General features: G+C 46.7%; 1 protein-coding gene across 19 annotated transcripts in view; it reads left to right on the top strand.

Moving 5' to 3' along the window:
* The window catches only part of PRPF40B (pre-mRNA processing factor 40 homolog B), a 73,136-nt gene that overhangs the window by 42,995 nt on the left and 17,309 nt on the right, over nt 1-12,832 (top strand). For 6 of the 19 annotated variants that reach the window (XM_019038554.4, XM_019038551.4, XM_063694657.1 and 3 more), the window contains exon 1: nt 8,876-9,049. The exons of 3 other annotated variants lie outside the window; for them this stretch is intronic. In XM_019038554.4, coding sequence (XP_018894099.1) covers nt 9,047-9,049 — 3 coding nt within the window. In that variant the 5' untranslated portion in view covers nt 8,876-9,046. Of the gene's footprint in view, nt 1-8,865; nt 9,050-9,327; nt 10,255-10,333; nt 10,352-10,508; nt 10,633-12,832 lie in introns of those variants that run through there. 10 more of the 19 variants (XM_055357289.2, XM_055357288.2, XM_055357287.2 and 7 more) reach the window with 5 other exon arrangements.

The raw sequence follows: 12,832 nt of genomic DNA, 5'->3' as shown, positions 1-12,832 counted from the left end.
GATTACAGGTGTGAGCCACCACACCCAGCCCATCTGCATTCTTAAAAGAAAAGTAATTCCAACCAAGAATTTCATATCCTGCCAAACTAAACTTCATAATTGGGCCAGGTGTGGTAGCTCACACCTGTAATCCCAGCACTTTACCATCCTGGCCAACATGGTGAAAGTCTGTCTCTACTAAAAATACAAAAATTAGCTGAGCATAGTGGCACGCACCTGTAGTCCCAGCTACTTGGGAGGCTGAGGCAGGAGAATCGCTTGAACCTGGGTGGCGGAGGTGGCAGTGAGCTGAGATCGTGCCACTGCACTCCAGCATGACGACAGAGCGAAACTCCATCTCAAAAATAAAATAAAATAAATAAACTTCATAGTTGAAGGAGAAATAAAAGCTTTTCCAGAGAAGCAAGTGCTAAGGGAATTTGTTACCACTAAACTAGCCTTACAAGAGATCCTTAAGGGAGTTCTAAACATGGAAATAAAAGAACAATACCTGCTACCACAAAAATACAGTTAGGTGAATAGCTGACAGATTCTATAAAGCAACTGCATAATAGAAACTACAAAGCAACCAGCTAATAACTTCATGATAGGATCAAAATCTCACATATCAATATTAACCTTGAATGTAAACAGTCTAAACGGCCCACTTAAAAGGTACAGAGCTGCAAGTTGGATGAAAAAACAAGACCTGTCTGTCTGCTGTCTTCAAGAGGCCCATCTTACACATAATGATACCAATAGGCTTAACATAAAGGGTTGAAGAAAGATCACACAAATGGATCTTTCTTCAAAAAGAGCAAGGGTCACTATTCTTAGATAAAACAGACTTTAATCCAACAAAGTTTTTTTTTTTTTTTTTAAAGGGACAAAGAATGGCATTACATAATGATAAAGGAAGCTTGTCCAACCTGTGACCCATGGGCTGCATGCGGCCCAGGACAGCTTTGAATGCAGCCCAACACAAATTCATAAACTGCCTTAAAACATTATGAGGTTTTTTTATGTGTTTTTTTTTTTTTTTTTTTTTTTTTAGTTCATTAGCTATTGTTAGTGTTAGTGTATTTTATGTTTCAGCCAAGACAATTCTTCTTCCATTGTGGCCCAGGGAAGCCAAAAGATTGGATATCCCTTTCAGATAAAGGATTCAATTCAACAAGAAGACTTAACTATTCTAAATATATATGCACACAACATTGGAGCACTTAGATTCATAAAACAAGTACTTCTAGACCTACAAAAAGACATAGACAACCACACAATAATATTGGGAGACTTTAACACCCCAATGACAGCATTAGACAGATCAGCAAGGCAAAATACTAACAAAGAAATTCAGGACTTAAATTCGACACCTGACCAATTGGACCTAATAGACATTTACAGAATACTCCAACCACCAACCTCAGAATATACATTCTTCTCATCTGAACACAGTACACACTCCAAGATCAACCACATGCTTGGCCATAAAGCAAGTCTCTATAAATTCAAAAAAATCGAAATCATACCAACCATATTCTCACACCTCAGTGGCATAAAAATAGAAATCAAAACAAGAAGATTTTCAAAACCACACAATTACATAGAAATTAAACAACTTACTGCTGAATGACTTGGGTAAGCAATAAAATTAAGGCAGAAATCAAAATATTCTTTGAAATAAATGAAAACATTCCAAGAGGAATGTTTACAGCACTAAATGCCTACCTCAAAAAGTTAGATCTCGGCCTGGTGCAGTGGTTCACGCCTGTAATCCCAGCACTTTGGGAGGCCGAGGTGGGCAGATCACGAGGTCAGGAGATCGAGACCATCTTGGCTAACATGGTGAAACCCCATCTCTACTAAAAATACAAAAAATTAGCCGGGTGTGGTGGTGGGCGCCTGTAGTCCCAGCTACTCAGGAGGCTGAGGCAGGAGAATGGCATGAACCTGGGAGGCAGAGCTTGCAGTGGGCCCAGATCACGCCACTGCACTCCAGCCTGGGCGACAGAGCAAGACTCCGTCTCAAAAAAAAAAAAAAAAAAAAGTTAGATCTCAAATTGGCTGGGCGCAGTGGCTCATGCCTGTAATCCCAGAACTTTGGGAGGCTGAGGTGGGCAGATCACTTGAGCTCAAGAGTTCAGACCAGCCTGGGCAACATGGGAAAACCCCATCTCTACAAAAAATACAAAACTTAGCCAGGCATGGTGGCATGTACCTGTAGTTCCAGTTACTTGGGAGGCTGAGGCGGGAGGATCACTGAGTCCAGGGAGGTCAAGCCTGCAGTGAGCTGTGATCACACCACTGCACTCCAGCCTGGGTGACAGTGAGATCTTGTCTCAAAAAAACAAAAACGAACAAAATAAGAACTGGCCGGGCACGGTGGCTCACACCCGTAACCCTAGCACTTTGGGACACCTTGGTGGGTGGATCACCTGAGGTCAGGAGTTCAAGACCAGCCTGGCCAACATGGTGAAACCCCGTCTCTACTAAAAATACAAAACATTAGCCAGGCATGGCAGTGAGTGGCTGTAATCCCAGCTACTTGGGAGGCTGAGGCAGGAGAATCGCTTGAACCTGGGAGGTGGAGGTTGCAGTGAGCTGAGATTGTGCCATTGCACTCCATCCTGGGCAACAAGAGTGAAACTCTGTCTCAAAAAAAAAAAAAAATTAAAAAACAAAACAAAACAGAACTACCATTCAACCCAGCAATCCCATTACTCGGTATACACCCAAAAGAAAATAAATTGTTATACCAAAAAGACACATGCACTCATATCCATCACAGTGCCATTCACAATAGCAAAAACATGGAATCAACTTGATTCCATGACATGACCACCAACAGTGTTTTGGATAAAGAAAATGTGGTCCATACACACCATGGAATACTAGACAGCCATAAAAAATAATGAAATAGTGTCCTTTGCAACAACACGGATGCAGCTGGAGGCTATTATCCTAAGCAAATTAATGCAAGAATAGAAAACCAAATACCACGTGTTCTCACTTGTAAGTGGGAGCTAAACATTGGGTACTTATGGCCAGAAAGATGGCAACAAAAGACACTGGGGAGTACTGGAAGCAAGAGGGAGAAAAGGAGGAAAGGGCTGAAAAACTGACTATTGGGCACTATGCTCAATATCTGGGTGATGGGATCAATCATACCCCCAACCACAACATTCACGCAATATACCCATGTAACAAACCTGCACATGTACCCCCTGAGTCTAAAGTAAAAGTTGTGGGAGCTAAGCTGTGAGGACACAAAGGCATAAGAATGATGCAATGGACTTTGGGGACTCAGAGGAAAAAGTGGGAAGGGGGGTGAGGGATAAAGGACTACACACTGGGGCCGGGCGCAGTGGCTCACGCCTGTAATTCCAGCCCTTTGGGAGGCTGAGGTGGGCGGATCACGAGGTCAGGAGATCGAGACCATCCTGGCTAACACAGTGAAACCCCATCTCTACTAAAAATATGAAAAATTAGCCAGGCGTGGTGGCGGGTACCTGTAGTCCCAGCTACTCGGGAGGCTGAGACAGGAGAATGGCATGAACCCGGGGAGGCAGAGCTTGCAGTGAGCCAAGTTCGTGCCACTACACTCCAGCCTGGGTGACAGAGCGAGACTCTGTCTCAAAAAAAAAAAACAAGACTACACATTGGGTACAGTGTACACTGCTCAGGTGACGGGTACACTTAAATCTCAGAAATCACCACTAAATAACTTATTTATGTAACCAAACACCATCTGTTTCCCAAAAACCTACTGAAATTTTTAAAAATTAAAAAAAATTATGATCACAATTACAAATGGAAAAAAGTAAAAGCTGAAATTATTTAAAAACAACAACAAAAGAAAATGAATTGAAAGCTACTGACTAGACTAAAAAGTATTTGCAAACATGTATTTGATAAAGGAGTTGTATCCAGAATAGATAAAGAGCTACTACAACTCAACAAGAAGACAAACAACCCAAGATTCAAATACACACATCACGAAAGAAGTTATACAAATGGGCCAGGTGCAATGGCTTACGCCTGTAATCCCAGTACTTTGGGAGGCTGAGGTGGGTGGATCATGAGGTCAGGAGTTTGAGACCAGCCTGACCAATATGGTGAAACTCCGTCTCTACTAAAAATACAAAAATTAGCCGGGTGTGGTGGCACCTGCCTGTAGTTCTAGCTACTTGGGAGGCTGAGGTGGGAGGCTCACTGAGTCCAGGGAAGTCAAGGCTGCAGTGAGCTGTGATCGTGCCACTGCACTCCAGCCCGGGCAACAGAGCAAGATTGTGTCTCAAAAAGAAAAAAAAAAAAGAAAATATACAAATGGCAAATAAGCACATAAAAAGATTCTCAACTTATTAGTCATTGCATTAGGGAAATACAAGTTAAAACCATGAGATCCCAACTCTGATAAGAATGAGACAGATGATAAAAAGTGTGACAATACCAAGTGTTGAGGAAGATTTTGGGAAAGTGAAACTCTTATATGGTATATTGCCGGTGGGAATGTACAGCCACTTTGGAAAAGAGTTTGGCAGTTTTTTTTTTTTTGAGATGGAGTCTTGCTCTGTCGCCCAACCTGGAGTGCAGTGGTGCAATCTCGGCCCACTGCAACCTCCGCCTCCCGGGTTCAAGCAATTCTTCTGCCTCAGCCTCCCAAGTAGCTGGGATTACAGGTGCCTGCCACCATGCTCGGCTAATTTTTGTATTTTTAGTAGAGATGGGGTTTCACCATGATGGCTAGGCTGGTCTCGAACTCCTGACCTCAGGTCATTCACCTGCCTCGACCTCCCAAAGTGCTTACCCCCAAAGGGATTACAGGCGTGAGCCACCACACCCAGCCAGCAGGTTTTTAAAAAATATGCATTAGCATATAGCCCAGCAATCCCACTCCTAAGTATTTAAATATTTATTATAAAACATATGTCCACACATAAATCTATACAGAAGTATTGATAAACCTGAAAACAACCCAAACACAACAGTCCATCAACTGGCGAATGGATAAACAAATTGTAGTATGTCCGTGTGATGAAATATACCACTTCACATGACAAAGGAATGAACTACTGACACATGCAATGACATGGAAAATTTCAAAAGCATTATACTAATGAAACAAGCCAGACACAAACTCCTACAAACTATATAATTCCACTTATATGAAATTCTAGGAAGGCAAAACAATAGTGATAGAAACCAGATCAGTAGATGCCAGAAGCCAGGTCAGCAGGGAGGAGACTGACTGCAAAAGGGCACAAAGGTTTTTGAGTAAAGGAAATGATGATGGTGATGGTCACATGACTGGATACATTTGTGAAAATTCATTGTATTGTACACTTAAAATTGCCATTATATGTAAATTACACCTCAATAAAGTTGATTTTTAAAAATGCAATGTTTTGTAATGCTGGAGACTGTGGAGGGATTGTGGGCAACCAGGGCAAAGGGCTAGCAATTAGGAAGGTACTGGAGGGTGTTAGGAAATAACTCTTCCTCCTTTGTCAATGGTGAGTCTCCTTTATTTGCATACCCTTTTCCCCTGGGACTGGGATGCTCCTTCTTGTAGACACTAGTCCTTCTTAGCCCCTCTCACATGAGCAGCTTGGTGGCCGGCTACAACACCTTCACCACAGTTCAAAGGCCATAGTTTGGTGATCGCTAGCCCAGGAGAGATGTTTACAAACTTTAAAACAAACAAACAAAAAATCACCCAACCCCTTCTCAAGCAAAGCTGTATGCAGACCCTCACTAACCAAAACAAAAGCAATATTTTGGCTGGACATGGTGGCTCACGCCTGTAATCCCAGCACTTTCGGAGGCCAGGGCAGGCAGACGGCTCGAGCCCAGAAGTTTGAGACCAGCCTGGGCAAAATGGTGAAACCCCATCTCTACAAAAAATACAAAAATTAGCCAGTATGGTAATACATGCCTGTAGACCCAGCTACTCAGGAGGCTGAGGTGGGAGGGTCACCTGAGCCTGGGAGGCAGAGGCTACAGTGAGCCGAGACCACACCACTGCACTCTAGCCTGGGTGTCAGAATGAGACCCTGTCTCAAAAAAAAGCAATATTTTATTAGTACACATTTACATTATAAGTTTAATTTCATGATAGCTTTCTATTATAAAGTCATTTAATGTCAACAAGCCTGTTTTCATGAACCCAGAAATTTGATATTCATATGTATATTTTTAAACTACTATTTTAAAACCAGTTAAAATATACTTAAAGTTTCTGGGTAAAAAATGGTAGATTGAACATGAGCATCCAAATTTGTCCACTGAAAACCCGTGTAGCCAAGGGATTTTTAAAGGCATAAATCCATAAGGACAGGGAAACAGGAGAAGAGACGAGCAAAATATTTTCAGAAGTGGAAGCCAGATGGATGAGAGATTACTCACTTACACTAGAGAAGGACAGATCCTAAGGCAGCAGCAGAACTATATGGCAAATGGAATTGGTTGTGCCAGACCAGAGATGGGCAATCTCCTCTGTCTGACCACCCTGAGAAGGAAAACCTAGGAATGCTGACATCAGAAGTTCCCAGCCAGATCACTGCAAAGAAGCTCATGACTGGCCGGGTGTGGTGGCTCACACCTGTAATCCCAGCACTTTGGGAGGCTGAGGTGGGTGGATCACAAGGTCAGGAGATCGAGACCATCCTGGCCAACATGGTGAAACCCTGTCTCTACTAAAAATACAAAAATTAGCCGGGTGGGGTGGTGCATGCCTGGAGTCCCAGATACTTGGGAGGCTGAGGCAGGAGGATAGCTTGAACCCAGGTGGTAGAGGCTCAGTGGGCCACTGCACTCCAGCCTGGGCAACAAGAGCGAGACTCTGTCTCAAAACAAAACAACAACAACAAAAGAATGAGGCAAAGAACATGCCCAGGAGAATGAGAAAAGAGATGCCAGGTTGCCAGATGTGCAGCAAGGTGAGGGGATGAACAGTCAGATTGGAGAAGGTCAGCAGTCTCCAGCAGTGATGTCTTCAAGAAGATGAAATGGAGAGAATTCTCTGCTATATCTAGATATTCTGAGAGGAAATTTAAGCAACTGGGGGAAGAATTTGAGGTAGATTTTGTGAGAAATACATAGAAAATAAATGATTTTTAAAAACAAGATTATTAATTCCAGGAAAAATAAAAGTTTGTGCAGGAAAAAACACAAGGTCTCCCTGGGGAGGACAGACCCAAGGAGGAAGCTGGGCAGGGAATTCCAGGGTCCCAGGTATTCAGAATATGGTCTAATCCTGGGCAAGTGTGCTTTGCATGGGCAAATCCCCTTGGACCCCTTGCCCTGTGGGGAGGGCTGCAGCTGGGGGAAGGCCGGAGATGTGAAGGTAAATGCCAGAAGAAACAGCTAAAAGAGGTGAAAACGTTGCCTCCAGAGAGGGGAAGAGGATGGGGGCAGGGCTCTGCTGTTTTGTCTTAACAAATCTGGTACAATTATTCGATTCTATATGTGTGTACATGTTCTAAGAAATATTTCATTAAAGAAAAGAAAAACATTTAAAAAATAAAAATGCAATTCATGAAAGTTCACGGAACCTCTGGACCACTTCTGCTATACTTAGAGATCTCAATAATAGTTTGAAAATCGCCCCAGCTGCGCTGGCATCGCGGCAGCCCCCGGGGGAAGGTGGGAGCGGTGGAGAGGCCGCGGGTGGTCCGTCCTCCTCCCCCCGCCCGCCCCCTCCATTCCCCTCTCCCGCCGCGGCGGCGGCTGCGGGCCGCGCGCCAGTCTCCTCACCCCCCCTCCCCCAAAAGTTTGAAAACCACAGGACCCAGCGTGGGCAGTACAGGGAGACGTCGTCTCCAAAAAGTTACAAAATTAGCCGGGCGTGGTAGCACACGCCTGTAGTCCCAGCTACTCGGAGGCTGAGGGAAAAGGACCGGTTGAGACCAGGAGGCTGAGGCTGCAGTGAACCCTGATTGTGCCACTGCACTTCAGCCTGGGTGACGGATCAATACGCTGCCTCAAATAAGAAAAGAAAACCGCAGAGCTGGGCCTTCATTTGAGACCATGTGGGTATCATTTTGATTAAACCACAAAGCATTTTCTCTCTACAGCAGCCCACAAGGGTGAATCCCACTTCCTTTTCCTCCCAGGTGTCACCTCTAACTCTTCGTGTCAGGAGTTTTTCTAGCTCTCCGGAGTTCTTTGGATCTCAGGAACCTAGCACGGCATCACGCGAGTCCCGGCTCAGGCGAGGGGGGAATAAAGGGAACAGGAAGCGCCTTTTGCGGGGCTTTGCAGGCTGGCGGTCAGCGCCTTTCTGCACCCGTGTGCCTGGGGCCTGTCACTCTCCAGCCCCAAGGCCTTCAGCGCATTCCCCGCAGAGCTCCAGGTTACAGTTTCCTCAGCCGCACAGCAAGCATGTACCTCACATTTTTAACTTCTGTCAAAGAGTGGGCCCTGCTCTCATGAGTTCAGCGCTCAGTGGGAGCTAGGTCCCAAAAGTGAACTTCAGGGTCACGCGAGAAGCACGTGTACGCCCCACAAGGGCGTGATTTCGGGGATTTGTCTTTTTTTTTTTTTTTTCCAAGCTGCTGTGTGCTCAGTCCCTGAGACAGACCTTGCCACCTCACAGGTGCTCAACAAATAGTTCTGGAGTTAACTAACTTAAAAGTACTGTAAAAGAGCTACACAGCAAATTAAATTCGCTGTGCAGCGCAAAGGAACCCTACACACTGCGTGAACGCTTTGCCTCCTGGAGCGCCGGCGACTGCGAAGCCAGGACGCAGGCAGCGGGGAGAGGCAGAGGCGCCGGCCCCCGACCGTCAGTCAGAGGCGGGAGCAGGCGTGCCCCGCCCCCAGGGGGGCGGACCCTGGACGCGGCGGCGCGGGGGCGGGGCCTGGGTCTCCGTGCCGGGGGGGCGGGGCCGGGACCGAACACACCGGGCCGGTTGGGGCCCCGCTCGCCGGCGGGAGCCACCGGAGCCCCGGCCACGAAGGGGTGCGACCCCCCGTCGGCCCCGCCCTCCCGGCTGCGGCCTGGCCAATCAGAGCGTCTCTTACTGGCGGGTGGGCTGAGCCGGCCCAGCTGCTCGGAGGCTCTGGCATGGTAACATCCCCGCGCGGGGGTGGAGGGGCTCGGGGCGGTCCCACAGCGCCCCCTGCGGCCCGGGCCGTGGCCGAGGGGGCGGGGAGGCCGCTGGGGATAGCTGGGACCCCGGGGAGGGCGAGGGAGGCCAAGGGTGAGGGAAGAGAGCCCAGGAGGGGGGATGGGGGCGGGGACTGGGGGCGAAGGGGCGGGGGAGGCCATGATGGAGCCTGGCCGGGGGCGAAAGGGGCGAGAGTGGCGGGACGGGGTGAGGAGTGGGATTGGGAGAGGTGGGGGTGGGTTCGCGGAGAAAGATCGGGAAAGAAGAGAGAGGGCGGAGATGAGGGGACTGAGGGGACCAGGGGACAGGTGGGGACCAGTTTCCCCTCCTGGGATATTTGGTGTGCGACATGCCCTTCCCCCAGCCCCAGCGCCCGTTCCCTTTGGAAGCCTGGGTGCTCCTCAGACCACTTGGGGACTCCCTGCTTCACCTTCCTGCATTTGCAAGAGCTTGTCTCCTGAGGTGAAGAGGGGGCCTCTGAGGAAAGGGGCTCCCAGCCCAGGCCATCAACAAACTAACGACTCTGTGTGACCTTGGGCAAGTCACTACCTTTCTTTGGGCCTCAGATTTCCCATCAATTTTTTTAAAAAGGAAATGCATGAAAATTAAATCCCAGATCTCTTCCAGGGTCTAAATGAATAGGTTTTTGAGGAGGAAGTTTAGGAGAATGGGTTTGGTAGGGAAGCAAAGGAAAGGATGAAGATGGAGGCGAGGCCTTGGGCTGGGGCTGGAGAAATCCCCACGGGTGCGGGGGGTGGGGGGGATGGTAGACAGAAAGCCTGCCGGGCTGGGGCCGGCTAGCCTTATCCTGTTGGAGGGATGGAAGAACTCTAAGGAGAGGAGGAGGTTGAAACCTAACTCCACAATGATGGAGACCAAAAGTAACATTCGCTTCTTCAGAGGGAGAGTGATGAGATGGCAGGATCAGAAAGAAGCAACAGGGGCCGGGCGCGGTGGCTCATGCCTGTAATCCCAGCACTTTGGGAGGCCGAGGCGGGCGAATCACCTGAGGTCAGGAGTTGGAGACCAGCCTGATCAACATGGAGAAACCCTGTCTTTACTAAAAATACAAAATTAGTCAGGCGTGGTGGCGCATGCCTGTAATCCCAGCTACTCTGGAGGCTGAGGCGGAAGAATCACTTGAACCCGGGAGGCAGAGGTTGTGGTGAGCTGAGATCGCGCCATTGCACTCCAGTCTGGGCAACAAGAGCGAAGCTCTGTCTCAAAAAAGAAAAAAAAAAGCAACAGGAAGATACTTTCTAGTAAGGCAGATCTTTGGGGAGCAAGAGGAAGAGTAGGGCTGGTCCAGGAAAGTTGGAAACTAGGATGGTCTTTGAAACGGAAGGGCAGGTGCTGTTTGGGGCAGCTGAAGAAGGGCCTCAGGTAGATCACAGGGTAACCAGCTGGTCTCTCAGCCTTTTTTTTGATGATGGCTACCACTTTCTGAGAGATGTGCCTCCCAGCCTTCATCTTCAGGAAGTGGGAGTGAGTCAGACCAAGCAGACCTTGGGAACACCTGGCTCGCTGAGGATTTCTGGATTGTGTAAGGATTGGGGTTAAAAAAGAAAAAAGGAAATGTATCTGAATGTAAGCAGTATCATCTGTGGCGCCATCATCCTTGCTGGGAGGCAGCTTTGTGAACTGGTTGAAAGCACAGGCTTTGGAGTCAGACTGCTTGGATTCCAAACCTGCCTCTCCCATTTAATGTCTTGGAACCTTGGTCAGGTTACTTAATCTCTGAACCTCAGTTTCTTTATCTGTAAAATGGGAATAATAACCTCTGAGATGGTTGCCAGGATTAAATGAGTGTTTGACACAGTATCTGGCTCATAATAAGTGCTCAGTAAATATTAGCTATTAGCTGTTATCATTCCCTCTTTCTGTTTTTTTCCTACTGCCTCTCCATTCTTGTCCTTTTCTCCTTTTATTCTTCTGAGTGCTAAGTTCTGAGATGCCCCTTAGATGTGAAGTCCCAGAAATATTGATTGCATCTTTGGTGGTGGGAAAGGGGTGGCCCCTCACTGGCCCAGGTGAACATATGATGATCAGATGATCAAGTGTCTCTTCATCATCTCTCAGCCCACAAATGTGTTTTTGTTCCAGGGAAGACACAGGATCTGCTTCTCTTTCAGCAACCATTTCTATATCCTTCCCTGTCACTAGTTAATGTCTTCGTATTCTCGCCCAGAAATAAAATAAGACCCAAAGTTTTATGGCACTGCAGCAGGTAGGAGAGGGACGGGGTGTTTCAGGAAAGCAGGGACACAACACAGGAAGCTCAGCGAAGGAAGGGCTTTGGAAGTTCTGTAGTAGTTTATGTTTATTCCATTGTTCTGTCCTCTGTGGGGAACTGTCCAGAACAGGCCAGTGTCTGAATCCTGGCCAGAGGTCTTCATCCCAAGTTGAAGATGACTGTATACAGTTAGCTTTATTAGGTTTTCTCATGCCAACATTTCAATCCAATTTCCTTTTTCCAAGCCACAAAGACCTCTGCCAAGCTACCTCTCTCTGTCACAGCCTATATGTCAGAGAATTTATACAGATGTACATATGCACACGTGTACACACTGTTTTCAAAGTGCATTTTAGGATATTCCAGTATGCAAAAATCTAATAAGGTTAGAGATGAGACTGCATTTTATCACAGCACTTTGTGTGCAGGGCCCTGACTAAACACTTGGGGGAGGTATAAAAGGAGAAAACTCAATCCCTGAATGTAGGGAAATCCCCACATGAGTGGGAGACAAGCAGTCCCACATGAAACACCCAGCAAACATTCACAGAGTAGCATGTCACTCTGCAAAGTAGTGCATCATTTATCCTGAAGGGACACAGGTAGGAGTGTGTGTATGTGTGTGGGATAGTCATAAGGGTAACCTGAAGGAGGTGAATATTGGATCATCTTGAACAAAGCATGAGACTGTAGAATAAAAGAAATGTGTTTCACTTGAGGGTAATCTAACAATTCTGTGCAAAGAGAGGAGGAGGGAAGCCATTGAGTCAGGATGAGCAAAGAAGAGTGTGCGGTGGCCTTCGTTGCAAGGCTTTGACTGTTAGTTGAAAGATTTTGTAGAGTAGGCAATCGGGAACTGGTAAGTTCTCAATAAAACGTTGAATCATTGGTGATTTAACCACTTAGGTTGCAGGGGATATACTAGATTGCAAACAGACCTGTTTCATGTGGTAGGAGCTTTGCTTTTAAGGGAGGAGGGCTAGAGGGCAGATTGGATCCAGTCCCAGTTCTGTCCCTAACCAGCGGTGGCTCCTTGGACAGATTATCCCTGAAAAAGGGGGATACCTTGGGTGACTGCCAGGGTCTCCTCCAGTTCTGACATTCTATGTTCCCTGAATAACTACTAGACCTAACTTACCAGTGGCCCCCTACTGTTTTGTAGGACTTGCCAAGACCATTTAGTCATTCAGTTAACACATACTTACTAGCACCTAGTTTGTACCCATAGATGGTGGTAAGGAAAACACAATGGGAACTGGATATGAGGGGAGCAAAAACAGATGAAGTCCCTGCCCTTCAGTGTTTTCAGTCTAGTAGGGGCCACGGATATTATATTTCATTAATTCTGAGACTCATATTTGAACATTTGTCAAGTCAGGATGCATCTTCAAATTGACAGGATATTATAATTTAATTGGCAGCATTTGTTTTTTATTCATGCCAAATAGAAAAATAATATAATCAGGATTATACAAATAACTATACAATTCTACTGGATAATTGCTGAAGG

The sequence above is a fragment of the Gorilla gorilla genome, chromosome 10 (assembly GCF_029281585.2).
Source record: "Gorilla gorilla gorilla isolate KB3781 chromosome 10, NHGRI_mGorGor1-v2.1_pri, whole genome shotgun sequence".
Lineage (NCBI taxonomy): Eukaryota > Metazoa > Chordata > Mammalia > Primates > Hominidae > Gorilla > Gorilla gorilla.
The sequence above is the reverse complement of the archived record's forward strand: the minus strand, read 5'-3'. Positions and strand labels throughout refer to the sequence as shown.